General features: G+C 58.4%; 3 protein-coding genes across 3 annotated transcripts; 1 reads left to right on the top strand and 2 right to left on the bottom strand.

Moving 5' to 3' along the window:
• Positions 1-713: 713 nt before the first annotated feature.
• Positions 714-4,797, bottom strand: BESB_047350 (uncharacterized protein; the record flags this gene model as incomplete). The annotated part of the gene is made up of 8 exons (XM_029363186.1): positions 714-838; positions 957-1,160; positions 1,347-1,500; positions 1,732-2,007; positions 2,181-2,660; positions 2,889-3,118; positions 3,255-3,394; positions 3,737-4,797. The coding sequence occupies 8 exons, from the start codon at positions 4,795-4,797 to the stop codon at positions 714-716; spliced, it is 2,670 nt and encodes an 889-aa protein (XP_029220552.1).
• A 4,691-nt stretch (positions 4,798-9,488) lies between these two features.
• On the top strand, positions 9,489-18,265 carry BESB_047340 (uncharacterized protein; the record flags this gene model as incomplete). Its single annotated transcript, XM_029363185.1, has 7 exons — positions 9,489-10,099; positions 10,414-14,388; positions 14,635-14,737; positions 15,189-15,599; positions 15,934-16,242; positions 16,699-17,563; positions 17,859-18,265. 7 exons carry the CDS (start codon positions 9,489-9,491, stop codon positions 18,263-18,265), a joined length of 6,681 nt encoding a protein of 2,226 aa, XP_029220551.1.
• A 3,536-nt stretch (positions 18,266-21,801) lies between these two features.
• On the bottom strand, positions 21,802-24,150 carry BESB_047330 (uncharacterized protein; the record flags this gene model as incomplete). The annotated part of the gene is made up of 2 exons (XM_029363184.1): positions 21,802-22,698; positions 22,852-24,150. 2 exons carry the CDS (start codon positions 24,148-24,150, stop codon positions 21,802-21,804), a joined length of 2,196 nt encoding a protein of 731 aa, XP_029220550.1.
• Between the last annotated feature and the right edge of the window lie 2,627 nt (positions 24,151-26,777).

Raw genomic sequence — 26,777 nt, 5'->3', positions numbered from 1 at the left:
AAGTCAGCGTGTCGCACCAGTTCGAATGGACCCTAAAATTGTTTGGAAGGGGGGGGGTCTGCGGTGTAATCTATCCGCAGTCTGAGGTTTTCATACAACTGCGTTCGATGGTACGCACGCTGTCTTGTTTTCAGCCACCCACAATTCGAAATAGAATCAGGCGGGCACGACGGAACCTTCACAGAAACCTCGATCGGTGCACCAAGCCCAGCGAGTGTTAACAACACCGGGATGCGCTAATAATTGTCATTCGAGCACGTGCCTGCGGCAGAATACCTATGGGTTTAGGAGAAACAAAGCGACACTGGAGACAGGAACTGGAGACAGGAACCGGATGAAGCACGAATGGTGACGGGTTAGCAACACGTCGTATCGCTAACCGGAACCTAGCACGAAGCAACTCGACCGACGGTTCGTTATGCAGTTCTGATCGACGATAAAACTCTAGTTATCTTCTGGCATGATGTAGTCGAAAGATGGAAGATCCGCTAATAATATTAATAAAACATGAGCGGTTGAGCACGTTCTGCAGACTCACGGTCATACTGTATATGCTGAGTCGGCGCCAAGCTTGCCGCAACAACGTAAAAAACAAAGGGCACAGCAACGTAGAGATAGGAAAGAAAGAGGATTTCCGCCGACGTACACCAATGAGGGGTGCTTTTGGCATCGTGAGGCAAAAACGTTTCCTCCTCTGTTGCGTCCTTTCCTCCTCAGGCAATGGGGGCGAACTGGATCTGATCAGCTTCGTCCCTGAGCACCTTAGCCTGGCGTCTTTGGACATTGGGCGCTCCCATGTTGAAGGGGAACGGGACGCAACTTGCCGGCAGAGGGATGCCTGCGGCACACGCAAATAAGTAAACCAAGGTATGATCACCCCTGTGTCTCTTCATGACGCTTGTCGAGCGTTCATCTCCTCTTCTAACTCTGCTGCTGTAGCTGTATCTCGGCCTTACCAGCGCCAGTCAGTGCCGCAGTCGCAGCTTGGAGATCGCCAGTCTGCGCGTAGTGCTGCATCAGCTGAGCCCGCATCTGCTGTTGGAGGCCCGCGTACCACTCGACACCACCAGCGGTTTCCTCGGCCGCGTAGGAGTTGCTAGGCATCTGAGAGCCCGGTGCCTGGCTGGCAGCGGGACGAATGATCTCGAGATCCGGTGCGTCTGCGAAAACACCGACACCGTGGACGCCAAGACGATCCAGATCAAATGTGCTGTGCCACTGAAAAAAAGGAACATTTGATGCACCCTACCAGGGAGTCAAGCATCGTGGAGCGTCTCCTGCCCGTAGCGAGCCCGATCCCCCAACTGACAGCGCCACTCCTGTGTTTTCCGCGTGCTGTGATTTACCTTCGACAAGTGGGTGAACGATGCCAGGCGCGCGCACAAGGTGGCGCGTGTTGTCGCTGTCCTTCGGAGGAACAACCAGCGTCTCCTTGATGACAGTGGGGGAAACGATACCCGGAGCTCGCGTCGCGTCAGGTGCGTCTTGCGCGTAGATAATCTGCAGGGAAAGTAGAAAGCCGTACGTGCCACAAGGTGCCAGCAGGTGGTTGTGCGGTTTGTCCCGCTGCCATACTTTACTTTTCAGCCCATCGTCGGCTGGTGACGGCCCAGCGGTTGATAGTTTTCAGCCGGCGCACGTTCGCAGCTGTATCGGCGTTCATCTGAGTTCGGCGACGCATCCTTCGCGGTACCGACTGCGACATCTGTTACGTTGTATCCGTTTGTTTACCTCGTCCTCCTGAGCATTCAGTTGCTGTCGCTTCAGCTCTTCCAGCTCGCGGTGCCGCTCCAGCAAGATTTGAGTCGGATCCAAGGGCAAGGCGGCCTGCTGCTGCTGGCGCCTTCTCGCTTCCTCCGCTTCTCGAGCCTGGAGTGCCTGGCTCTCGCTGGAGAAGACAGGCACCATAGAACCTTCTTCGCCATCGTCGAGGACGTACTTCTTGGTGCGCACGGCCTCGACTGCCACGTGGCTGCCAATCTCTCGGATGCTAGGCTCCGACGTGGGCTGCAGGCATAAGAGAAACCGCCAGTTCTCAAAACTCAGGATCAGCTGGCGGCTTTCATGAAGGAGCCGCAGGAAACGGTACCAGTTGGGACCGCCAGCAAACGCACGGTTGCTCAACAAAGCTCCAGGATGCCTAGAAACGGACTGTTAGCGCCTTCGGGTTTCGGGCTCACCCCAGCAATGCAGAGAGTGTTCGTCGCGGTGTTAATCGCGTGCTCCTGGGCAATCTTCACCAAGTCGTCGATTTTGGGGATTTGGTCTGCGCCTCGCAAAGCGGGGTTGATCGACAAATTTTTCCCTTGGCTCTGCGCAGCAATCGTGGGAGCCTCAGCGACATCCGTCTTGCCAAAGGAGAACAGGCTGAGGAGCGACTTGGATCTGGGGCCGAGGCAGGGCGGCAGCAGTTGAGTCGTGTTGCTGACTGTTGCGTTTTGCTGCTCGGGCTTTGCGCCGAGGCTAGCGTTGTTCTTCTGCAAGCCCAGCGGCAGAGCAGCGGCTTCCTGTTGAGCGCGGTTGGCGCGGCTAATCAACATCGCCAGAGCGTGGTGGTGCGCTGCAGCTGTAAGTTGGCGCTCAGAGGGAGCCTTGGTCGGCGTGCACACGGCCTTGGTCACGCGGCAGTCCGAGCGCGCGAACTTCTTGACGCGTCCGTTCTGAAAGCACACAAGATCAAACGTGTGGTAGAAATATAGCCGTGTATGCTGGAGCGTCGGAGTACTGATTCAGAGGCGAGTGCTGCTGATGGTGCTACCACAAAGGTGCGGGGTCTTCCCAAAGAGGATGTCTCGTTGAAGCGCTTCTGTATCGGGCTGGGGTCGGGGGATTCACCGACGAGCATGGGCACCGGCCAACCTCATGCCGAAGTCGTGGTATATGCTCACCTTGATCCTGACGATCAGGGAAGCTCCATCGTCTTCCGTCCTCAGGACCTCGCCTTCGGCGCCGGTGGGGACGTGCTGGATGAAGTGTTTGTTCGAGAAGTTGGCGTACATCACGCCGCGAGAGCCGCCGGTGGCTTGGTTGTTCAGAGAAGGAAACACGGGGCCCGACGAGAAGCTGTTGCTCCTCCTTGGCTGGTTGGCAGCACCGGAGATCTGGCGGGTCGATTGACCTGAAGTCAAAGTAAAACGGTGCAGCAAGGGCACATAAATAAGGAACTGCGGCGAATGCGCACAGAGGCAATGGTGCTTTTCAGACCGGCAAGGTCTTTGGGCGCGCAACGGGACGACGAAGACTGGGAGACTCACCAGATTTCTCCGCCGCGCTTGGAATCGACTGAACGGTGCCGATTTGGACAGAGAGGGGGGGCGCCTCGCAGCCAACTGGTAGCTTGAGTGGGGGAAGCGCGACCGGCTGAGGCATCGGCGTGCTCGACATTCCTCGAAGTCTGAATCGAGACGCATACATGCAAGACAGTGGAAGAGAGACCTCTCATTACTCCGTGGAGCCGGCGCACGACTTCCCAAAGAATGTGGGAAATCCAGGAAATCAACGTGTCACATTCACACTCACGCGCTGGGCTTTACTCGGCATCTCACTTCGTCTGCGTCTGATACGATGAGCTGCATCGGCAATGATCTGCGCGGCTGAGTTGCTTCAGTACTCTCCATCCCTATCGGGAGCTGCAAAAGTCTCTGGAACGGGCTGCTCCCAAAGGCAACTCCTTTCAGCAACGTCACGGCCATGGATTCCTAGAGAAGAGGCGCGCAGATACGGGTCCAGCACTTACCTGCTCAGGAGACCTGGCACGTATGCATGGCGAATTTCCGCCGGCGAGAGGGCAGCAAGCGGAGCTTCGAGCAGCTGGGAGTATGGGCCTGCGGTGCCGACAGTTGGAAGCTGAGCCCACTGTTCAGCTGTCAGGGGTTCATGCGAGAAGCTTGTCAGCTGCCACAAAGGCAGCGGAATGACGGGGCGATCTGTAGGCCAGACAACGCAGCCGTCCTTCATCTCGAGCTCGATAAGGCGTCCAGTTTTCGGCTTAGCCGCGTCTTCCCTGGGCTCCTCCGCCGGTGCAGTCTCCTCGCTTCCGGCAGCAGATTCGTCAGCGACCTCCGGCAAAGACCCCTGAGAAGCGTCGCTTCGCTCTCGGGTAGATGCGGCGGCTCCAGTGCTGCTTTGCGCCGAGGGTTGGCGTTCACCATCCTCCAGGCAGCCGGCAGATGCAGCATCGAGGTCGCCACCCTCTGCAGCAGCGGGCTGCGAAGACTGTCGAGACGCCTCAGAGACGTTTCTGGCGGGCGTCGCGCCGTCCACAGAGCTTGCCGCGCTGATGGCTTTGTCATCTGAGCAGCCGCGTTCGGATGCGGACGAAGACAAGCCTTCGCCGGAGCTGCTCCCGTCCGTCGAGCGGAGCTGGAGATAGTCCTCCAGAGAGCCCTCGAATGTGCAGACCTGTGTGACGGTGCCCCGGCCGTTGAGGCCAAGTTTCGCCTGCTGGCCGTTCTTCGGGAAAAAGAAGGATGATTCTCTGCAGGTGCGCACGGCGTCCATGTGGGAGAAGACCTCCGACTTCGCGGCGACCTGAGCGGCCGCGGCACCCCGAGCGGCGCCCGCGCGCTTCATCGTGGATTTTTTTGTGAAGTTCTTTTCGGCAGGAGCTTCTTCGAGAACGCGTCGGCGAAGGACGGGGGCCACGCGGCCGAGTCCACGGACGGCGCCACTCTGAGGGTCGTCACTGGTGTCACGGCTCCATGCCACACTGTCGCTGCCGCTGCGACTTGCCTCGCCACTGTCGTTGCGGTAGCCGAGCTCTCCTTGCTGGAGTTGTACGGGCAGCGGGACAGCCATTTCGGTCGACAAGATGAGAAACGGGACGGTGGACGAAGGAAGCGAAAGGGATCGCAGGAAAGAAGTGCCGGCGGAGGCAACTCTCTTGGCCTGCACGCCGCTCCGAGAGGGTCTCCGCCCAGGGCGCGCTCGACGTGCGGATGCTGCAGTTGTACGCTTGTCCTGTAACGCGTCGATTCGGACGGTGTTGAGTCTTGGGTCTTGCCACCGGACCTTTGTGTCAAGAAACACCTAAAGTGCGCCGCAAGTGTTTTCGTCTATGCGAGTGAAACGGAACCGAAACAGTTCACCTCTGGTTCCAGAATGAGAAAATCGCTTTTGGGGCCACGGAAACAGAAAGAGATCATACCTCGACAGAGCCGCTAGTAGCAGCTCACGGCACCTCGCGCCTGGCTCGCGACTCATTTCGCCACGGCAGCCGCGCAGGGTTGGTTCTCTGCGCGGTCTCCGCTCCCGCTGCTGCGCTGCGCCGCCGCAGCCTGGCACAGTGGGAAAATCCTCGTCCGGAGGAAGCTCGGCGGAGCGGCGGCTAGCTAGGGCGGCTGCAGGCTGGCATGGAAGGTGACGAGCGGTGGCGACCGCTGAAGTCTCTTACCTGCTAGTCGACTGCACAAGGAAGGGAAAGGGGGGGCGCGGAAGGCCGAAAACCTCACGTCTCCTGAGCAGCGGCTGGCAGGAAAATGGAGTGGCTGCGCACGAGTCTGAAACGGGCGGTGTTTGCCTGTCGCGAGCTGTGTGGGATGACCTTGGCGCGAGCGAGACGGACGCACCCTCGTCCCACTTGCAGTCCCCGGAGATGGAACTGGCGTTCTCTGGCGTATCCAGTTTGTTCAACAGGGGGCGTCTTCTTAATTCTGCTGTCCTGCGGTGCAGCGTTTCTGCTATGATGTTCCTTCCAGCGGCTAAGTCTGCGACAAGCTCGTGTCGGTGGCGTGCAGAATTGGGCAACAGCCTGCAAGCATTCGCAGGCAGCCAGGGACACCGTGGCAGGTGGCGCCTTGTTCACCCCGTCTCGACTCAGCCGAAGTTCAGCGGCCTTCTTGTTTTGAAGAATCGCTGCGCCGAGGGACTGAGAAATGCACGGATCTTTCCTTAGGCCCGGCGTCTGACGCACAGACAGGTTGTGCGAAGTTCTTCGTTGCGGTGTTTTGCACTATGCGCGCAGCGATGGTGTGGAGATGGCTCGCACGCTTCCATCGAGGCCAGCAGTCTTCCTTCATCGCGCCGCTCATAGTGCCCTGCACATGAAGTCTAGCCTTGTCACTTTTTGCCCCTTTCTACTTTGCACGATGAGTCCGCTGACACCGACTTGCAGGGCTGGTATTGCGTGCGCACGAGATTGATAAAGCAGCACTCCCGTCCCCATTCGCACCTAGTTCCTAGCGCTGCAAATTACGGGAAGCCAAGATTCCTAATAAGTTTACGAACTGCACACACGCCCACAGGCACGAGTAAGCCCATCTGTTGAGCGCAGAGTTTCCTGTTGTTCCCCATATGTTTACTCCCTTGCACGAAGTGTGGGAGTCGCGCATGGCCTCGTACAAGGTCGGTTCCACATTCAGGCGTGGAACTCAGAGTTGAATTGTGCAGACTAAGCGAAGCAATAATGGGTCACAATTGCCGAGATACCACTCCCTTGCTATCAGTTCCGTACATGCGCCCGTCAGCCATACCCGCAGCGGTGCGAGGAAAGGACGAGAAGGGACGGCTGAAAATATCGGTTGCATAAAAACATGCAAAAAGCCGTCTTGAAAAGATTCACAGCAACGTAGCAACTCGGTAGGAACGGGGTCCATGTGTAGGACATGCCAATAGACCATGAACCGCTAGATGGTGCCGCATTCCTCCGTAAGTTCATAGAGGAGAGTCGCCGTGAGTGCGGATCTTTGCAAATAGGGGATATCATGTGAATTCACTCGTAGACAATGTACTTCGAGAGAAATCTTCTATCTGAGGGCTGCGTGGACACTCCTCAAGAAGGCTGCTCTACATGCGGCATGCGGTCTGACTTTGAAGGATTCTGCCTGTCCTTGAAAAGGCCGACTGGCTGAATGAACCTTTTCTTGATTATGCTGGCGTTGGTCCTGATAACTACAGTGCCGCTTAAATTGAAGAGTCTCTCTTCTGCTATTTTCCGTGGAAGATTGAAGGGACAACTGAGACTATCAAATAGCACAAGCGCGTTCCGTCGGGAGGTTTGGCGGGATCCTTCAAAGCCGGGTCGCGTGTCCTTCTCGCAAGTCGGGTTTTCGTGAGGAGTGTGCACTACAGGGTACCGGCCGAGCTCACGCGTTGCTCGGCAAAACACCAAAATACTTCACACTTGGAAGTTGCAGTTTTGTGCTGCAACAACACCTAGGCGGATGCTGTTGGATACTCGTGGGCGGTTGAGTGTGATCGCCTTCTGTCCACTTCTATCTCGCTGGCCAGAGGCGGAGAAATGTAATGGATAGGGAGTCGTCCTCCTGTTCATCGACAGAAAAAAAATCCCCATTGTCTTATACGCGTGGGCGGCGAAGGCGGAAGTCATAACGAGGCCTCTGTCGTCGTGGTCACCACGGCATACGTGCCTTCGTGCGAGTGTATGCAACCACACAGGGAAACTATTTGAGGGAGTAGCAACAGTCTATTGCGAGTTTTGAAAACAAATGAGTAGCCATTGTGCAGCAGGTTATGCCGCGAGGTAGCCGGACAGCCGCGCTACGGTAACTGCTCGTGCGCCCTCAACATACCCGCGTAGTAACAACGTTGTGCCAGTTCCACATCATGCTGTGGAATTGGCACTTGCCTGGCATATGGAACAGTTTGGTGACTTGCGCGTGTGTGCCGCGTTTTTTCTTCTCGGGAGCAGAGCAAAAAAGCGCGGGCATTCTCGGCGGCACCTTTGGTCCTCCGTTGTCAGACCCAAGTCTGACGAATCATTCCCCGTTGTGCAGGACTTACCAGTCCACGTACAACTGCAGTACGGAGGCACACTGACGGATAAGGAGGCGTCAACGAGCTTGCAGGGTATGGCACCAGAAGTCTGGCGGTGTGCGCCATTTTCGTGCGCTGGACAGTGGGCATCCTAAGTGTACGCATGTGAAGGCTTGCAAGTGTTCAGCGGCTTATGACTGTCATGTCTCCTGTCTCATAGGGCAGTTGGGCATATGCAGACGCGTCGTACTCCGTGGCATGCACTGAAACCTGCCGCACAACGGATGCATCCAACGCTGAGGCCTTCGCGCAGTAGCTTGCGGAGTGTAGTCTCGTTTGGGGGTACGGCTTTTGCGCACGCATTAGGACGTCAGCCAAAACGGGAGCGACCTCGTACGAAGCTGTTGCCTGCGATGTAGATGTTCCGCCGTTGTTCGTGTCTGCTGCAGGATTCGGCGTCGTCGAGGAAGCCGACAGAGACCCTGTACGACAGACACCGCCTGTTGTGTCACGTATTGACGAGAAGCTGCCTCCCCCGCCAAGCCTGGACAGCCTTCCGCTGGTAGGTGCTGAAGCTCCCAGGGATGCGATGGCAGCTCGAAGCGATTCGCCTCTGCAGTTTCAGGCGGCACTTTCTGCAGTGTGGATTATTCCGGACACTTTCCCACACACTTCGTTCGTGCGAAGCGTCCTAGCCGACGCACCGAGATCACGGAAACTGGCCATGTGGACGAAGCGGCCGCGCACAAGCCCACAGACGTCTGCCTACTTCAGAAAAGATCCACCCCTTCAAGAAGAAAGCACAAAAGTTAGAGAACTGCGGTGTTCCCGTCCGGCGTGTGTGCTGCTCAAAGCAGATTTTCCTGAGGCCGGCGGAGTGCGTGTTCGCTGGGCGTCGGCGGGCGGTGTCGCATCCCCAGCAGTGGCAGAGTGCGTTTTTCTTCTTTTTCTTCCGTTCTGAAGGCTTTGAGTGTCGGAGCCGCTTTGGGCGAGCCGGGATATCTTGGGAATAGTGCGCAGTCAGTCTCTCCTTGAAGAAGACATCATTTCTCGCGCGGCAGCCTGCAGACAGGACAAACCGCGTAGCTGCAGCGTGCATCGCCCGCCCTCCCTCGCTGCACGGAGGCGAGGCTCTGCGGCAACGCGCCGCCGCCACTCGTGGCTTCATCCCCCCGAAGTGTGGAGAGGTGTAGGTCATTGCTGGCGACCAGCCGTCGAGGCATCGTGTGTCTCGTCTTCGTCCCGCACAATCCCTTAGTCGAGTTTCTTGAGCGAATGATGCGTGCAGTTTCATGGCTTGAAGCCTTGCCCTCCTCCGGTTTCCCGCTTCCGCAGAACTGCCTTCCGGCGTGGAAGGATTATTCCGTCTCTCCCCGAAAGAAAGGAGCGGACCCGACACGTCTCAGCGCGTCGATGGTCTCAGACTATCTTTTTGTTTTCCGCGACTTGACCCACCTCACAGCGAGAAGACCTCTTTGAAAAAAGATCTCTACGCGTGATTTCACTTGCTTTCCCTTTTTCAAACGGTTCACGCCTCCAAACCACTCTCTTCGCCGCTTGTGGAGGGCTGCGCCGCCGTCTCACCCGATTCTTTTCCTGTCTTGCGGCACGGCCAACACACGCTGGACCCCCTTCTGTCGGTGAATATTTTTAGACGGCTTCCTTTATGTGCTGCCGCGAGTCCTCTCTGCTGCCACCGCCTCTTTTCTTTCAACGCCCGCAGTTCTTTTCTGGCCTCCGCAGATTTCTCCGTGTCTCGGCCCGCTCCCGCCTTGATGCAGGCCCCTAGGGTGTCTGCAGCCGGCGGCTTCGGCCGTCGCGCTGAACGTCCTTCTTTTTCAACAGACGAGGAAGACAAAGGAGGCGCCCGCCTTCGAACTCGGGCGGGCGCCGCGCACAGAGCGTCTGCGACGGAGGGCGACGTCTGGGCGGACGCAGCCAGAGGAGGGCGCTTGACAGACGCCGCGGTTCCAGCGGCTTCGCGCCCGCACGCCTCTCGAGCTCGCCCCGAGGACGAGGTCTCCTCGTTTCTGGCCTCCCGCACCGCCATCGAGTCAAACTCCATGGGGCTGCGGGGGACAGCCCTAGTGTATGGGCGAGACGGCGGCGCGAGGCGACCGACGGGCGCCTCGTCAGATGGAGGCACTGACGACGACGAGTCAAGCGCTCAGAACCCCTGCTTTCTGCGCGGTCGACAGAGAGAAAGGCGCGAAGTGGAGGCAGAGAGGCATGCTCTTGGTCGGCATCAGGCTGGCGCCGCGTGGCGGAAACGTGAGGGCTGGGCAGAGGCCGCCAGAAGAGGCCGCTACGCGGCGGAAGAGAAGGAAGACCGGGACTCATCTGAGTACGACGAAGGCGACGAGAAGCGAGAAGGCTCAAGAGGCAGGTAAGCGGGGTGGCGGTCGCTAGAGGAAGGGACAGGCAATCTCCTCAGCACCATGCAGCTCAACTCTGCCTTTGGCCGCGCGCTCGCCTCGCTCGGCGGGCACGCACTGAACAGAAGTTGGAGCCCTCTCGGCTCGACTCTCGCTTCGAGGAGGCTGGTGCCTCCGTCTTCCATGGGCTGGCTCTCTCTGGCTAGGCCTGAGGTTGCTTTGACCGCCTCAACTGGCTCTGGTGTTAGCAGGCATCTGTCACGCGTGTGCATCTGAGCTAAAGCGCTCTGGTCTGTTTCTGTGCGTTTTGCAACTCGCTTTTCAGCTATCCTCGCCCCTTGGGTCTCCCGCCCTTCTCTAGCCGAGGGACCCGCGCCGGATCTCCGCGCTCCCCGGAGGGCCTGGCGCCGCCCTCGCTCGTGGAGCCGACTGTGCGGACGCTGCAAGAGAGCAGCGCACGCGAGGTGGCGGCTGCGGTCGTGGAGCCGCGCCTGAACTGGAGAAAGTCTCTCCAAGCCTTCCAGTCATCTCTGCGCATGCCGGCGAGCGACGAGGAAGAGGCCGTCGGGTACGAGTCCGACGAGGAAGGGGACGACGAAGACGCAAAGGAGACCAGCCAGTCGAGAGGGCTCTCGGCGACGGCTAGCCGCGCTGGAGCCGCGCACGTCGGGGAGCGCGGCAGGGCTGCGGTCGACCGGCATTCGTACGCCAGCCAAGAGGAAGACGAGGAAGAGGCGGAGATGGAGCAAGACGAGTATGAGGAGGAAGGGAGCTGCTTCGCCCGTCGAGTGGCTGCGGCCTCAGGGCGCGGCGCAGGGCGCATGCACGCGTTTCTGTCCGGCCGCGGAGGAGAAAAAATTCTGCGAAGGACTCTGAGCCTGCGTCGCGGCGACGAGGCCGCGGCTCCTAGCCAGTGGGAATATGACGACGAGGAGACAGAAACGTACAGATGCCGGGACTCTGTGCGGCAGCGCGGCCTCGACCCCGAATCTCTTCGTTCAGGCCGAAGGCGCATGGACCCTCACGACGACGATGGAGAGGAAGACGAGGAGGAGCTCGTCGAGCTGCAAGCGTACGTTAACAACAAGCTCGCGGGGTTCGACAGGACTCGGGCTGTCTTCAAGGGGTCTCGCAGAGCAGGGGGAGAGGGGGAAAAAGGCCAGGGCTTCAGTCCCTCGCGGCCCAGGACTTTGCTCGCCTCCTTCACGCGAGGCATGGACACTGTGAACGGGCGGCCCAGCCCGCGGTCGCCTCGCTTCGGCTCTGCGGACGACGGAGACGATGACAGGGCTCCTTCTCCCTCCTTTGGAGTGAACTCGCCCTCGTCGCACTCGTGGGTGCACGCGCAGGAAACACTGGAAAAGCCTTGCGACCAGGGAGCGACCCTTCTCAACGCTGCGCGACTCCGTCTGGCCTCTCAGGGGAACGCTGAGACAGCATCGCCCCGGACTCCACGCGCCGACAAGATTCAGCTTCGTAGTCCCTTTCCGTCTTCTCTGCAATCGTCTTTTGTCTCATCTCAAGCTAACACCCAACTAAAGGGCAGAGACGATGCGGGCTCCTCTATGGCCGCTCGAGTGCAGCAAGCGCTCAAGAAGCCAGTGGAGCCAGAAGACGAACCCCTCGCATTCATGCCTGTAGAAGAACAAGAAGCGAAGCTGAAGGCGCTGCAAGAGCGGTATATGGCGAAGTACGCGGAGCTGCGGCGGACGCCTGTCCGTGCCAGCATGGATACTGAAGACGAAGAAGAGCAAACAGCAGGGCAGAGTGATTGGGGCGTTGACGAGACCCAGGGCGATGAAGAAGCTTATGAAGAAGAGGCTGAGCAGGTCGCAGAGGTAGAGAGTGAGGGAGAAGATGAAGGCCAGTCGGGCGAGAAGGAAGACAACGGCATCATTTGGGAAAACGAGCAAGAGGCGGAAGACGCTGAAGATGTGACTGCGAACGACGAGCATGACGAAGAAGAACTTGAGCAGTCCAAGGATCAGGTTGCCGAGGAAGCAGTCGAGTACGCTGCAGAAAACGAAGAAAACGCCGGAGACGAAGTCGGTGAAGACTGCCACGAAGAAGATACTGCCGTGGCTTCTGAGGAGCCTGCGGAGGAGGCGGTCGACGAATCGGGTGAGGCGCAGAAGGAAGCTCCAGAGGGGTCCCCGTCTCCAGGTGGAGACAAACAGGCCACACAGGAGAAAACAAACCTCAAGACGCAAGTCGCCGAAGTTCTTCAGGATGTGCTTCTCTCCGTTTTGCAGTCCACGGCCGTCGCGCCGCCGCCAGCTGCGCCCCTGCCTGTGTCCGCCCCTGCGGCGACCTCTGAGGCGCCGGCAGGAAGCGCGGTTCCGACCGCGGCCGCGGCGCGGGGGCTTCTCGCAGCCCTTCTCAACCGAACCGAGGCCCTCGTTTCCTCGCCCGAGTCCAGAGACCCTCTTCATCTGACAGAAGCTTCTCCGCGGGCTGTGGAAGGCGCGCCGCTCTTCGAGAATCTCAAGAACTCAGATTTCGCCTCAGCAGACCCGAATCTCTGGGCGGCCGCCACCGCCGCAGTGATCGCGGGAGACGGCAGGCGGTCCGCCGATGTGTGCGACGGGGTCATTCGCTCGGTTGCCCCTTCGCCACGGGAGCGCCCAGGCGAAGGCCCTCCGGCGGTCGCGGCTGCTGCGTCTGACTGGTCGATGTGGTTTCTGCGCGGACGCGGCCCTGAGTTGGAGGAGAGGAGGGTAGCGGCGCCCACGCCTTTGTCAAGTCTGCCAAAGGCTGATCTCTTCGAAGACGAGGCTGGCGCTTTTTCGGCCGCTGAGCGCTGTGCGCCGGTGTCTTCCTTGGTGGGGGGATGCACGGTGTCTGCAGGCGACGCGTCGCCGCGGCGGTCAGGCGGCCCTTCCGCAGGGCTCGTTGGGCTCGCTGACATCCAGAAGCTTCTCCAGGGACGAGACGCGAGGAGGAACTCGTCTGTGACAGACGGCGGCCTTCCGCACACGCTATCGCACGGGGAAGGCTCTGTCGTGTCTTGCTCGCGATCCTCTTCCTTCTCCTCGACCTTCACTCAAGGACTCCGCCCTATCGAGAACTCGCCTTTTCTACGAACTGTCTCTGATGTAGGACCCTCCACGGCGCTCGGCGCGCAGACGTCAAGCATCTCTGAAGCCAGGCGCGACGAAGACCGAGGCGTGGAGGCGCCCTCTGCGGCGGCTGTCGGTTTTGCGGCGGCACCCTCTCGCAGGTTTTCAGCTGACGTCTCCACACAGCGGGGCCTTGGCGAGATGCGCAGGCAGTTGAGGGCGCGTCTGGGGGGTAGCGACAATGATCCAATCTGCGACCCGCTTTCTCAGTTTTCGTTCGCCCCTGGAGACTTGTTCGAGAGGCAGTGCACGTCGCGCCACGCCACGCCGCGAGCAAGTCTGTCTCATCGTCTGCTGCCTACTCAGCCTCCCCACGGGGTCAGGTCGAGCTCGGTGTGCGCGGCAGCTCGGCGCCAGTCGCAGAGTTTCCTCCCGGGCGAGGGGGCCGAGGCGCGTCCTGTGCCGCCTCTGATGGCTGCACTGAAGCAGCGCTTGGCTCTCTCTCAGCAGCAGACTGCGGCCGAGAAGGTCTTGCTGCGAGAAGCAGGCGTGCCGAGCGCCAGTCTCCTCGAGCTCCTCGCCGAGTCGGCGCGGCAGGACTTCGGCGCGCCCCTGCCTGGGCGCAGCGACAGTTTAGGCTCGATGAAGGAGCGGAGGAATGCGAATAAGGCCGAGGCGAAGACAGAGAAAGGCGAGCAGAAGGCTTCTCAGCTGGCACCGGATAGCCGCTCTGTGACAGTGTGCACCACAACGGCTGGGGGCGTCTCCCCTCGAGAGCCAGAGAGGACATGCAGCTCCGATGAGTTTGCAGACGAGGAGGACGACGAGGCAAGCTCTGTTTCGCAGTCCGCCGCAGTGTCGAGCAGCGACGGGCGGGAAGATGCGCGCAGCAAAAAGAAGGAATCCAGAAGCAGCCTGGAGGCGAAGCAGGAGAAATTGGAGCGCAGGGTGAAAAAGGAAAAGTCCTCTGAGGGGCGAGAAGAAAGGAAGGAAAAACGCAAGGCGAAGACGACTGTAGAGGATGAGGAGGAAGAAGAAGAGGCGAGCTGCAGACGAAGCTCAGTGATGTCTTCCCGCGAGAGCCGAAGCAGTCGCCGCCACAGCAGAAAATCCAAGAGAGACAGCAGAGACACAGAAATCAACCCTAATATCTGCTCGCAGGAGGTCAACGCAGTCGTCGAGACCCGCGACATCGGAATCAGTGCTACCAGCACAGAAGACGAAGACGGATGCAAGAACGAGTAGGTGCATGTCTGGCCTTTTCGAGTTGACGAGCGTTGTGAAATTGTGCTCAAAAATGTATTTTTAGTCCAGAACAGTAATGTAGTATATAATATTATACTGGGATAATAAATACTTGGTAACCTGCACGCGCGCGGGGCAGCTGTAGAGCACCGGTGCAGGATTTAGGTTTATTCTCACCTCTTTGTAGGTGAAGCGGGCGACGGCCGTTTCTGAGCGTCTGTTTTGCGTTTTTTCGTCCGCAGAGCCAAGAAGCACCTCGACGACACACACAGACATCTTCGGGGTCTCGAAAAGCGAAAGGGGGAGCAAGAGCGTTTGCTGTTGGCGACGCAGAAGCATGTCCAGGTAACCTTTCTTGCTCTTTGAGGATCCCGAGGCTCCTGCGTACACAGGCAGCTGTCCTCCTAGCCGCTGCGCATGTGATGGCTCAGGCCGTGAGATGGTGCTCAGTACTTGTCGTGTTGCCGGCAGACAGCAGCCTCACGCGACTGCTTTACTGGTGCTGGGAGGAAAAGAATGAGCGTCGGTCTGCTGTAGAAATGCATCCGCAAGAAGGGATAAGCTGTCTTCGATCGCTCTTCCTTGGGGTGATGTGTCGAGGCAGTTGACCCGCATGTGAGAAAGTCGTGGTGAGCGCGCTCGTCGGGTGGTGTGTGTGTCGCCACTCGCGTTGGTCTTTTCCTCCTGCCCACGGCACGCAGCTTCTTTTTCCGTCCATTGGATCTAACAAAACATCTTTTTTCATAATTCGTCATGGATTTTTCACATTTTTATTTATAATTAAACCTCTGTTCAGGAGGTGCACAAAGAGCTCGAGCGCCTCGCTCAAGAGAACACGGCGCTCAAGGAAACGAAGGAGGAGCAGGAGAAGAAGATGCAACAGATTCTGAAGACGGCCTCTCGCACGAAGCTCCAGTTGCTCGCACTGAAGGCCCAGCAGCCTGCGTGGGAGAGACTGAAGAAGAGCGAAGAGCAGCACCGTGAGCTCACGACGCTGGAGAACGAACTAGAGAGCTTGAAGAAAGCTGTTCAAGAGAAAAACTCGCGGGAGAGTGGCGTCGTCCTCGGCCTCCAGGAGCGGCTAGACGCCACGCAGCAGCGGCTGGCCGCCACGCAGCAGCTCTTGAAGGAGCGGACCGAGGCCTTCGGTCGACTCTCTTCAGAGCGCGAAAAAGAGAGACAGATCCAAGAGATCTGCGCCATGAAAGTAAGTGACTGGCAACACGAGTGCAAGAATCACATCTCAACAGGCCACGATGCGCGGAAGCCGATGAATCAACGGTTTCGCAGGGCCAGCGGGAAAAAGCAGCTGCGATCCGATATTCTCCTTTCGCCTCAGAAGGCTCTACGCTTCGGGACCCCCGGCCTTTCAAAACTGGCACTTCCACTAGTTCTCCGGGGTCTACGACGTTGCTGTTGACTCACGAAAACTGGTCACTGTGCGCCACTGCATGCTGATTTAACGGATTTTTTCTTAACTTCTAACAATGACACTCTGCTGAAGCAGCCCCTCATGTTGTGGGGTGTCTCTTTTTCTCCAGGCTGAGGACTGGTGCGGTCGCCACGAAGTCCAGACCGAGACTCTACGGCGCCTGACAGCCCGCCTGGGGGGTTCTGAGCAGGTTAAGGCTCAGATGGAGAAGAAGCTGGCGGAAATGCTCAAGCTGATGGAGCGGATGAAGGAGGCCCTCAAGACGTCGAGAAGGGAGGCCGCGGAGCATCAAAAGGCGCGCGAGAGCGCCGAGAAGGAGCTCGTCTGGAAAGTGGCAAATTATGTCTCGTGTGGAACGCAGACGGAGAGCGCGCCATGCAGGGCTTCTGGCGTCCAAGCGGAGTTGGCGCCCCCCAAGGTAAAAAAGCGAAAGAAAGGCCACAAAGCGGAGGGCTTCTGTCTGCGGATCCTGCGCGGAGTTCGCATGTGTTCAAACGCGTGCCGCAAGATACAGAAGTTTCCATGCAGCTGCGCCTATGTCTGTGGTCATCGGGCTCGCAGAAGGCAGGCAGCGGGTTCGTCTGCGGGCTCGTTGCTGAGACGCTTACGAACCGCAATGAAGTTCTCCCCCAGCGCGGGATCGCGTTCTGTATCGGGATGAAGGGGAGTAACAAGCGATACGCAGGGGCGTGTGTCGCGTGTCGTGATGCCTCGCGTTAGGTTCGCGTCAGTGCTTCCGTTTCTACATCTTGCAGCGAGGCGTGGGGTGGGATGGACATCGCGACAAACTATGCTCCTCCTGTCCCGTTTTTCTGCACGCGACTGTTTTTCTAACTCTTTCTCTCCCCGCTATCTTTTTGTTCTGTTCCTGCAGAAGCCCACGGCAAGCACCGCGGTGCAGATAGGTCACCCGCGCGAGGGGAATCTGCTCGAGTTCCAAATTTCCGCGCGGGAGCAGAAGCTGGCGGGTGCGCTGGGCAAGCAGAAGCAGCTGACGACGCAGGTGCGGATTGAATACAAGAAGCGGGCGGCCGCGTGGGCGGAGGAGCGAGCCGATCTGCAGGCCTTCGTCCTCTCGCTTCAGGGACGCATCGCAGAACTCGAGAAAATCCAGCGCATGGCGCTCGGATCGAATGCAGCCGGCGTGCTCAACCCCGTAGGGCCGCCGCTCCCCCCTCTGGCCGCCTTGAGTCCGTACCCTCATATGGGTGCTGCAGGCCCCGCCGGAGCGGTCCTCGCGGTGTCGCCCTTCCCGCTGCCGTCCGTCTCTCACGGCAAGCTACGGAACGAAACGAAAGAGCGAGACAGCCAAGAAGCAACGGGCAAAGAGAGTTTCTTCTCCGCTGCCGCCCCAGACGCGCCCGAATTCGCCGACAAGGATGAACAGGAGCTTCTCGACTTCGTTTCTGACCTGATCCAAGCGGAGGAGCCCGCGGAGTCGGTGCCTGTCGGGAGGACGGAACGCGGAAGGACTCTCGGGGCGCAAGGCGGAGAGGATGAGGGCTCTGTGGAGGCAGACATGCGAGCGATCTGCGAGGCCGCCAACCAGAGACTAGACGACAAAAGACGCCTGTTGGAGGACCACCTGAATGAACAGCTGCGCGTTCTGGGAGTGGAAGAGGGCGGGCACGATGCAAAGGAGGATGAGGAGCGAAGGACAGACAGCACGAAGAAGCTCGATGCACCGGGAGGAGTCGCGTGGTCAGTTGACAGCGACGGAGAGGCAGGCGACGCACATGGTAGGTTCAATGAGAAACATCTATCTGCAAAACGCGTGTGATGCGACGGCGCATCTATGCACATTGTTGAATGTTGTTGGACATCCAGGAGGAGCTGATAGAAACACGTGTATTTCTATGTAGAGGCTGGAGCTGCTCGGGCAGCTCCCTCACTTTTCTCTGTTCGATTCTGTTGCACTTGACTTTGCGAGGCAGTGGAAGATTCGGCGGTGTCTTTTTCATTGGCAGCAATGTTGCTCTGAAGCCATTTCTTTCTGTGGACTCCTGGGCTTCCGGTCTGGTTTGCCCTTCTCAGGCGCTTCCACCGTCTCTCCGAGGAAACGGATCACCCGCCCTGCAGGCCTCGCCGCAGAGACGTCTTCAGCGACTTCCGCGCTCCGCGGTTCAGCGGCGGGCAGCGTGGATTCGCTCCTCGACAGCTCGCTGGATGTCCTTCAGGACTCAGACTTGTCTGCGGAGTGCGAGACAGCTAACGGCGGTTTCACGGCGGCGAAGGAGCTCGACCCGCTCTTTGCCCAGTCGTCTTCGGCCTCGGGATCTGGCCTCGTTCCTCGCTTTTCTCTGGCTAGAAGCAGTAGTTCATACGACAAATTATCGCGGCTTCTAGAGGAGCCCCGTCGGGAGAAACGGTCGGCATCTGCAGCGCGAGAGAAAGTCCAGGAGCTACGAAGGCAACTGAGAGAGCAAGGCGTGCTTTCTTGAGCGCTGCCGTCGTTCGCGCCTCCGGCCTATTACTGTTTCTAAGTAGCAGAGAAGGGACAGGGAGCAAAGGATCACAGCATGCCAGTATTCTCTAAAATTCAACATGAAGTTCACATCTCGGGGTTTCGAGGAGGCTAACGTTTTCGTTGCCTTTATTGGTTCACTGACAGTGGCAGGCCAACGTGCAAACATTCCCCTCTACATATAGTCTACAGTCGAAGCAGTGAATAGTGTGATATGAAGTCGCCTCCGCGCACACGCAAGGAAATGCTCCTGGTGGAGCGCGGCAATGGACCATGAGGGGGCCAGCTCCCACAGTAAATCCGAACTAAATTGCGAAAAGAAGGAACTTTCGGGAGGCGCCAGAAAAAGGTGTGGCGGAGTGAAGGTCTGGCACTTTCGGAAGAAAGGGCTTTTCGGGACTGTGGGCGGGAGCATTCCTCTCCTGTTTCTCTGTTTTATATGACGTGCAACTCTGTGATAGTAGCTTAAGCAATTTCGTCGCACCAACATCGCAGTTGTCTTCTTAATGCGTGCCTCCAGAACACTTTTTCTTTGTAAGTGTTATCTCGTCCCGCCGAATTTTGCATGGGGCAGACTTAAGCTCATGTGTGCAAACGACTTCCTGTCGCGACACGAGCAGTACCTCGGTCGCTGTGCGCAACTTCCAAAAAAGTTCAATATTTACCGCGAGCAGGCGTCCCCTGCCTGAAAAACACATACACGAGTCATCCGCTCTCTTCGGGAGGCCGCTGTACGAATAGCAGGAAGAGTTTCCTATCCGCTCGAGTTCTTCCGAAAAAGCAGTCACCGAGGAAGGGAGCTGCCTGAGTCGGCATTGCAGGCATGCTGGCGTTTATTGACAGCTGCGGTGGTAGCAGTGATGCAGCTCAACAGGATTTACTCAACGAAACCGGTGTTACGCTGCTGGCTGGCGCGGTCTCTTCTCAGCATGGTCGCTGCGTTCTTGGCTTCAAGGCCTCTCTGGCTTCATCTTTCTCACACCGTTGCAGATCGCCTGTCTACAGCTTCTGCAACCCCGGGGTCTACACTCGCCAAGTGCTCCCCTCTAAGTTCCGAGCTGCATCTGTACGAGCTTCTGAGCATCTCTGCTGCGTTAAACGTCTCTGCCACGCTAGTTCACTTCGAAGCTGAAAACAACGTACACACATTACGAGTGTAACTTGTACAAAACACCCCCGATAAAGGAAGTTAGGAACGTAGGGGTCCCGCCTCGGTAGTAGATCGTGCGGTTACCAGCATCTCGCCGTCGCATAGGTGAGCGACTGATACAGTGGAACCAGGCGAGACGGCGAACCTCGAGCGGCACATCCAGACTGACAACGCGAGAGCAATGTAGATGAGCGAGCAAGTGTCCTGTGGAGACCTGCTGATCCACAGAACAGGAGTCTGCAGACTTTGCGATTCCCAAGCCGCGTCGAACGCGTGGGCGTTCCATTCAGGTGACTAGGTAGAGTTTTCATCAGTTGTCGGGGCGGCGCCAAGGGCACCTGCGGAATTGTCAAACACGGATACAGTCGCTATTAGTCCATCATTCAACATGTTGACTGTCCCGTTCTGCCTCATAAAAGGAACACCTGTGTATGCGCCGTCAGCTGTTTCTAGCTGTTTCTAGGAGGCGTACACCGTCGCACTACGAGCTGAGTGCTCAAGTCAATGTAGTGAGCTACTAACCACAGTTGATGCTAGGGAGGATAAAACACGTTCGGACTCATGTATTCGCAGAAAGATGGGCGAAAACCGATCATGCACATCGACGTCTGTGCCTGACGCTCTGTTGGGTGGGAACAAGGAAGCCGTTATCCCGTGGATGGCAGACAATCGAACGTACGCCACAGTTCACCCCAATTTCACGACATGCTGAATACATGAATTGAAAGCGCAGGCAAAGGCGACCTACTGAGCGGAACCTGCACACCAGACTGTGTCCTTTCTTCGCTAGATGATGATCACAAACGTGACGCACACCGACTCGGGGGGGTTCGCCATGCGGTTTGAGTTGAGTTTCGACATGGTACATGGGATTCTTGCCTGCCGCTGGCGAATTTCATAACCGTATGGACGGTTTTTTTCTCCAGTTCAGCTCGCAAGACGTGACCGTCACCTTCACACTCTCAAGTTCGTATGTCTAGAAGACTTATAATTCTGCCTGCTGCGCACTTCTGGAGCCACATCAACTGATTTACGATTGCGTGAGATGCCTATGTTGTTGCCAGCCGATGTGTTACGGACTACTTGTTCGCACTGCAGCAGCGTCTCCGTATGGCTGGTAACTCCATCCCTGCAGCAGAATATTCAGGTTCGGAGGCTACTCCATGAGATGCGATACACAACTGGATTCCTCGGGGCTCGAGGCAGGTTGCTGCATGCCGCTCGTATTACGCAACTGGCTTTGCTGTCCTGCGGCTTTCCTTGATCTCTCATATACGCAGCCGGATACAGCCTTTATTGGCTGCCTCAACGGACGCTAAGGGTGACGTGGGGGTCCCTTTTGACTCGAATGACGTTGGCGTAATAGGAGTCCATCCACACGCTATACTCAGACCACGACAAGGACCGTCCGAACATGTATGCTGTACGATCTGGCGTTGGGAGGTACAGGTTGTTGAAAGGCACTCGGAAACGCAGCTAATGCGTCACTGTCGACCTATTTGCAAGCTGAGATGCATTGTAGCCATAGCTACATGAAGTACAGCCCAGGGAATGGTTTCCGGATGCATGTATACGTGTAAGTGTAAAGATATGTATACTGTGCGAAACAAGGCTACGCTCACATGTATGCAGGCACTGGAACAGAGGGCACGAAAATTTGGGCTAGAGGAGAGAAAGAGGTTAGCAGGATTCAGGCCTGTTGCGAGACCCTTTTGGGACTGCTAGAAAGAGCCACGAGGGCCTCTCCTGCCAGCCTACGTGCACTAGATCCAAGGAAGAATCGGCTACAGCCTCTGTGTAGAAATACACACAAAACTGTATGAGAAAATAATACTTAGCGTCTGAGTCACTCCTCTATATCCAGTCTAAAGTCAATTGTTTCGCCCGTCTCGGACTTCCTCCGTGGCCCTGCCCCTAATCGCCATTGCCAATGCGAAATACAAAAAGAGGAAGCTCTGCCATCGGTTCTTCGTCGCCCTATCCCATGTCATAAATGCATATTTGACACGCAAGCTGGAACTTCCACTGCCTCCCGCGACGAGATCCCTTCCTTCACTCGCTTCACAACTGTTCAACAACCCCCCCCCCCCCCCGCCATCATCTCAACTTCTCCGCGACTAAGTCTCTCTCGCTAGCCTCTGCATGCGTTCCTCGTCGCTCTGCGCTAGCTCTGTCTCTTTAGCTGACTCTCCTCTTCTCCCTCTCTTCTTGCGTCGGGCGGTGCGCCCCTTCTTCTTCGATTTGCTCTTCTGTCGCTTCGCGCGTCTGGGAGTTGCGCTCGCCCAGTCTTCCCTAGACACTGCTCCAACAGTAGCACGGCTGAAAATCACCCCAGCTAAAATGAACGCCACGTTGCTCCTCCTTTACTCCACTCGCGCAGCCTTGAGCAGCTGGGGAACAGGGACGTCTGCGATACCGAGTGCCTCCTCGATGAGACCCCACAAGACGTCGGCGTCCCTTCCGCCTTCGTTCTCTTTGTCGCAGTCGAGTGTAAGGATCGCAGGCTCCGCTGCGGCTTCCTGTCCCGGCAGGTCTTCGTCTTCGCCCGCGGCCCGTAGCCCGTTCTGAATGGCGCGCTTGGCGTTCTTTGTCGTCTTCGCGAGCTGCGGGAAGAGGGCGCTCTGCTGTTCAGGCACGAGTGCGCCGGTGACGAGGCCGCCCTCGACTTTGTTGACTTTGAACCGCGTGGTAAACTGGAGAAGCTGGTAGACCGCCTGCAGGCTTCTCTCCTTCGAGAAAGACTCCTTCTTCGCAGCCTCGAGCGCCTCAAAGAGCCGTAGCTTCTTCTGCCGAGTGAAGGAAAGCGCCGCCATCTTCTTGTGGACCTGATGTCTGTAAACCTCAGCCTGCTCGCGCTTCCGCTGCGTGTCCTTCAGCCGCTTCTCGAGCTTCTCCTGCCCGCCCGCCTGGTCCTGCGCCACACGCTGCACCACTTCGAACTCGCGCTCACTCGCTTCGTACAGCTGTTCTTCCTCCAGAAAGACTTCTCGCGTCTCCGAGTTGAAGGCCACCGCCTTGGTTCGCCGCGAAGCCAGCGACGCCGCGGCCCTATGCGCCGCCCGCAGCATGCGACCCTCCAGCATGATGTAGCGCGTGACCTGAGAGGAGGAAAAAACAGGGAGAGGCGAGCGGATTCTCGAAAAGAGCGGCGCGCTGCGAAAGGCCTTCGCCCAGCGGAAAAGCCGCGAGGCTCTGCCCTGTCTCCTAGCTGGCTCCTCGTCTGGCACGACGCCAGAAGACACCCCACAGGGGAACGGAGCCTGCGACTCGCACAGAGCCTCTCGCGCTTTCCTGTGTGAGCGGGCCCGCCTGCCGGCAGGACCTGCATACGAGGCCCAAGTGTCCGCATATAAGCCGCGAAGAACGGCGCCTCCCGCGGGAGACGCCGCGTGAGCGAGGCCGTCGTGACTCACCTGTTTTTCTTCGTCGGTCATGTCGCACAGCTTCTTGACGGTCGCATCCACCAGCGGTCTCCACTGCGCGCGGAATTCGTCTGCCGACTTGGGGACAGCGAAGCGCGGCCGCGCGTCGTCGCGGTCCCTGCTGCCTCGCGCGCCTTCCGCCGCCTGCTGCATGTAGTCGCGGAGCGCCTCTGAGGCAGGCAGCATCTGCGCGAGGCCCTCGAGCTCCTCCACTCGACGCTTCTCAGCCTCCCTCCCGTCGTTGACTCGCCTGCGAAGCGACGCCGAAGCAGCCTCGCTCTCCGCGCCCTCGCGCGGCGCCCGCAGGGACAGTCGGCGGAGACTCGAGGGTGGAGGCGCAGCCTCTGTCGCGAGGGCGTCGGCGTCAGCGACGCTCCTCGGCGCCTCTCGAGGAGGCAGGGCCCCCTGCGGAAGGCCCGCGGCGGAGACAGGGGGGGGTGGCGAGGCGAGGGGGTCGCGACTCGGCGGCTCGAAGTCGCGGCGGCTGCCACTGCTCTCCGATACCGCAGTCCCCAGTTGGTCCCCTACAGAGGGGCGCGGCGCCGAGCGGGGGGAGGAAGTCTCCGCCTCGCGGCCGCGGAGCCCCGAGAGGAAACTGTAGACAAAGTCCTCTTCTTTGCGAAGACGCTTCGACGGAGAGGACGCAGCTAGACTCGAATCCACGCCCTCGCGCGACGAGGCGGTCGCGGCGAGGTCGGCGGCGGCGGTGCGCGAAGGAGACGCGGTCGCTGCAGCGGACGGAGAGCCGCTGCTTCGGCCGATCGAGGCGTCTGGCGGCAGCGACTCAGGCGCGCCGAAGAGAGGCGCTTCAGGCCGCAGAGACCTGCGAGACGAGAGGCTGGAAGGGGCAGCAGAAGAGGCATCGCGGCCTAGCCCTCGCCGGTGGGCGAGGCTGTCCTCTGGCGCCGTCGGCTCCTCTCCATCGCGGCGGCGGCTTTTCTCCGCCCTCTCGCTTCTCTCGTCCTCGCCGCGACTGCCTAGCGCAGACAGCCGCGGGAGAGGAATGCCGGAGACTTTGTTTGCAGCGGCGCGCCGCGCGCCAAGAACAGAAGAAGAAGGAGGCGCTGCTGCTGCGGCATCTGCTGAGGAAGTCAACTCGAACTCGAGACGGGTGCCAGTCGTCTCTGGGGCGCGTGTTGAGGTCGACGCGTGGGGAGACCCCTGCTCAGACGCCCTGGAGGATCCGTGGGTTGCGCACGCAAACGGAGGACGAGGAATGCGAGAAGGCGAGGAAGAAGGGGAGACGCGGCTCGCGGCAGGCCCCCGACGGGGGCTGCGAACGAGGACCATGACTAGCGCAGCCGACTCTCACAGAGGGAAAAGCAGGAACAGAAATCGAGCAAACAGAAGAGAGAAGAGAGAGGGAGCAGGCGCGAGAGGCGCCTAGAGAAGGAGAAAGGGAGAGGAGAGGAAAGGGAAACGCGGACACCAGATTCAGTACACGGGGCGAGGCGAGAGACGACTCCTCGGCACTCGCGAAAAGAAAGAGACGCTCCCTCTCTTTCCCCGACGGCGCTCTGGTGCGAAGGGAGGGTTGGGGAATTCCGACGGAAGGAGAAGAAGAAGACCAGACGAGCCTATAAGACCCGGTGAGAGGCAGAAAGGCACCGAACACAGAGGCAGTTTCGCCGAAGGAGATACACCGAGGAAGGAGGCCTGCGAAAGATGTGAGGGGAGCGGAAAGAAGGAAAGGAACGAAGGCACAAGCCCAGGGGCAACAAGTGCGCTGCAATAGAGAGAAATAGAAGGAGAGAGAGAGAGAGCAAGAAATAGAGGAGGAGGAGGATTAGAGACTGAAGAGATCGGCCGCTCGCCAGCGCAGGGCGTGCTCGCTGCAGCTGTGAGAAGAGCAAGTATTTTGAATCCAGCGGCAAAAGGCGGAAACCAGCAGAGAACAAGAGCTTAGAGGTGATTTTCGGCGGAAAACAAAGGAGCCGAAAGCGCGGAAGGCGCGGAATATCCGCGGAGAGAGGCCTATTTTCGACAGTCTCCACTGCTTGGCGTTTAACGCGTGTGACAGGACCCGCACCACAAACGCGGAAAATCGGAGTTTGCTTGCTCCGTTTAGCTGTCTTCCCTCTTTTAAAGGTGTGTGTTCCCTCTGGCGGATCTTCCTATGGGGAAGCGATGCAAACGCGGAAAACCATTTACACATCGCGCCCTCCTTTCCCATGTCTTGACAGCGCAACGTGCACTGCTCACCCCCCCGCTTCCCTCTCTCCCTGCAACTTCTCTCCACTTTTTCTTTTCTCGCCGTTTGGGTTGCTCGGGGTTGTTTCTTTGTATCGTTTTCTCGTGTTTTTATGTCGCAGAGCTTCTGCCGGCGGGGTGACAAGCCAGTTTCGCTGACGCTGCTTCCTGTTTTCTGTCTCAAGACGCGCCAGGACGGTCCCTCGTCCCAACCCTGGCCTTGTCTTCCAACGAGGTCCTCTCATGAGGAGGCGCGAGCAGAAAATTTCAGGAACGAAGGTCGCTTCGCTGGCCTTAAACAGAACTTCTCACGCAGCGCGCCGTTGTTCTACCGACTCGTAACTGGGCAGACAGATACACATTTGCATGACCTGCAGACTAGACACTCCCCTTAGCAGCTGAGGCTACACCATGAGCAGATGAGGAAATGGTATTGCACGTTTGCGCTCAGCTGAACCCGTGCGCAGAAGATATTTTCTCGGTTTGTCTAGATTCGCCTCCTTCCGTCCGCTGCCTCTCCCTTCGCTCCTGGCGGCTGAGAGACGCTGCAAGGGAGCAGATTCAGAAGAGGACTGAAAAACAGCAGAGCGGAGAAGACCAGAGAATGGAAATCCAGAGTGGAGAACAGAACGAGTTCCAGATTGCTTCCTAGCAGAGAGTGAACAACAACTTAGAGAAACTACTCACTCGCTGGGTGAAGCCGACACCTTGGGGTCAGGTCTTCCAGCTGAGCAGAATTCTCGGTGGGATGCCCGCTGCCCAGCGGAGAACGAGAGACAGAGCAGGCCTCGCGTTGACATCTCTGCCGCTCGCACACCAGCGCGTCACAAGGGTGTGTTTGCCTGAATCTTGTCTAGGACCAGAAGAGAATTTCTTGCGTGGAAATAAAACACGGGTGTGTGTGTAGAGAGAGAGACGCCTGGGGTCGTGTATGGGGGGGAGGGGAGGCCGTGCCTCATCTCGCTCGCTGTGTGACAAAGGCAGCAATGAGGAAGGGGCTCTGCTGGGATTCGCCCTCGATTCGGCCTGTCTCCTCCAGAACAGTCACCCGCGTGTCTGATAGACGTTCTTGCGGCGAAACAGCAGAAGGAAACCGGCACTCAGCGGAGACCTGCTCCTCATTCAGAGGAGCGATTGAGGGAGCAGAGGGGAGAGTCAGCGCTTCGGGCTCGCCAAGCCGCCACACTTTCAGACAGGACTGAGAGCTTTTACTTGTTGCCGATAAAGATGCGCTGCGACGCAGCCAAGTGCCCGCTGATTATCGGGGGACTCCGAATTTTTTTACCCTCGAGGAAGTGAATTACCACAGTGAAGGCGCGAGGACACGTTCTACACGCGTGCGTAGGTGCATAACTGAAGTAGACAACGAGGTGCGTCTATCTCTCTATTGCGCCGCCGATGTAGACGTCAAACAGGCGTCGGACGCATGAAGCCGCGAAGGCCGTTTTTTTCAAGTTCTGCGCAGCCCTGCGCCAAACAGGGCCTGGCGCTGCCGACAACGCCTTTCTCCAGACTTGCGGAGAGAGCCCCTTTTCGCCTCTGCAAGCGCGGGTGTCACGTCGTCACGACTTCAGCTGACAGCGGTGGCGAGGTTCGTTGAAGCGTTTGCACCCTTCTCCCCACAGGGACTCTCGCGTGCCCATGAGCTCGCGAGAAACAACGTCGAAAACTCAACTTCGATTCTGCCTGCAGAAAGAAAACTGGAGTCAGGCGACCACGAAACCGAC

Source organism: Besnoitia besnoiti, chromosome III (assembly GCF_002563875.1).
Source record: "Besnoitia besnoiti strain Bb-Ger1 chromosome III, whole genome shotgun sequence".
NCBI classification, from domain to species: domain Eukaryota; phylum Apicomplexa; class Conoidasida; order Eucoccidiorida; family Sarcocystidae; genus Besnoitia; species Besnoitia besnoiti.
The sequence above is the reverse complement of the archived record's forward strand: the minus strand, read 5'-3'. Positions and strand labels throughout refer to the sequence as shown.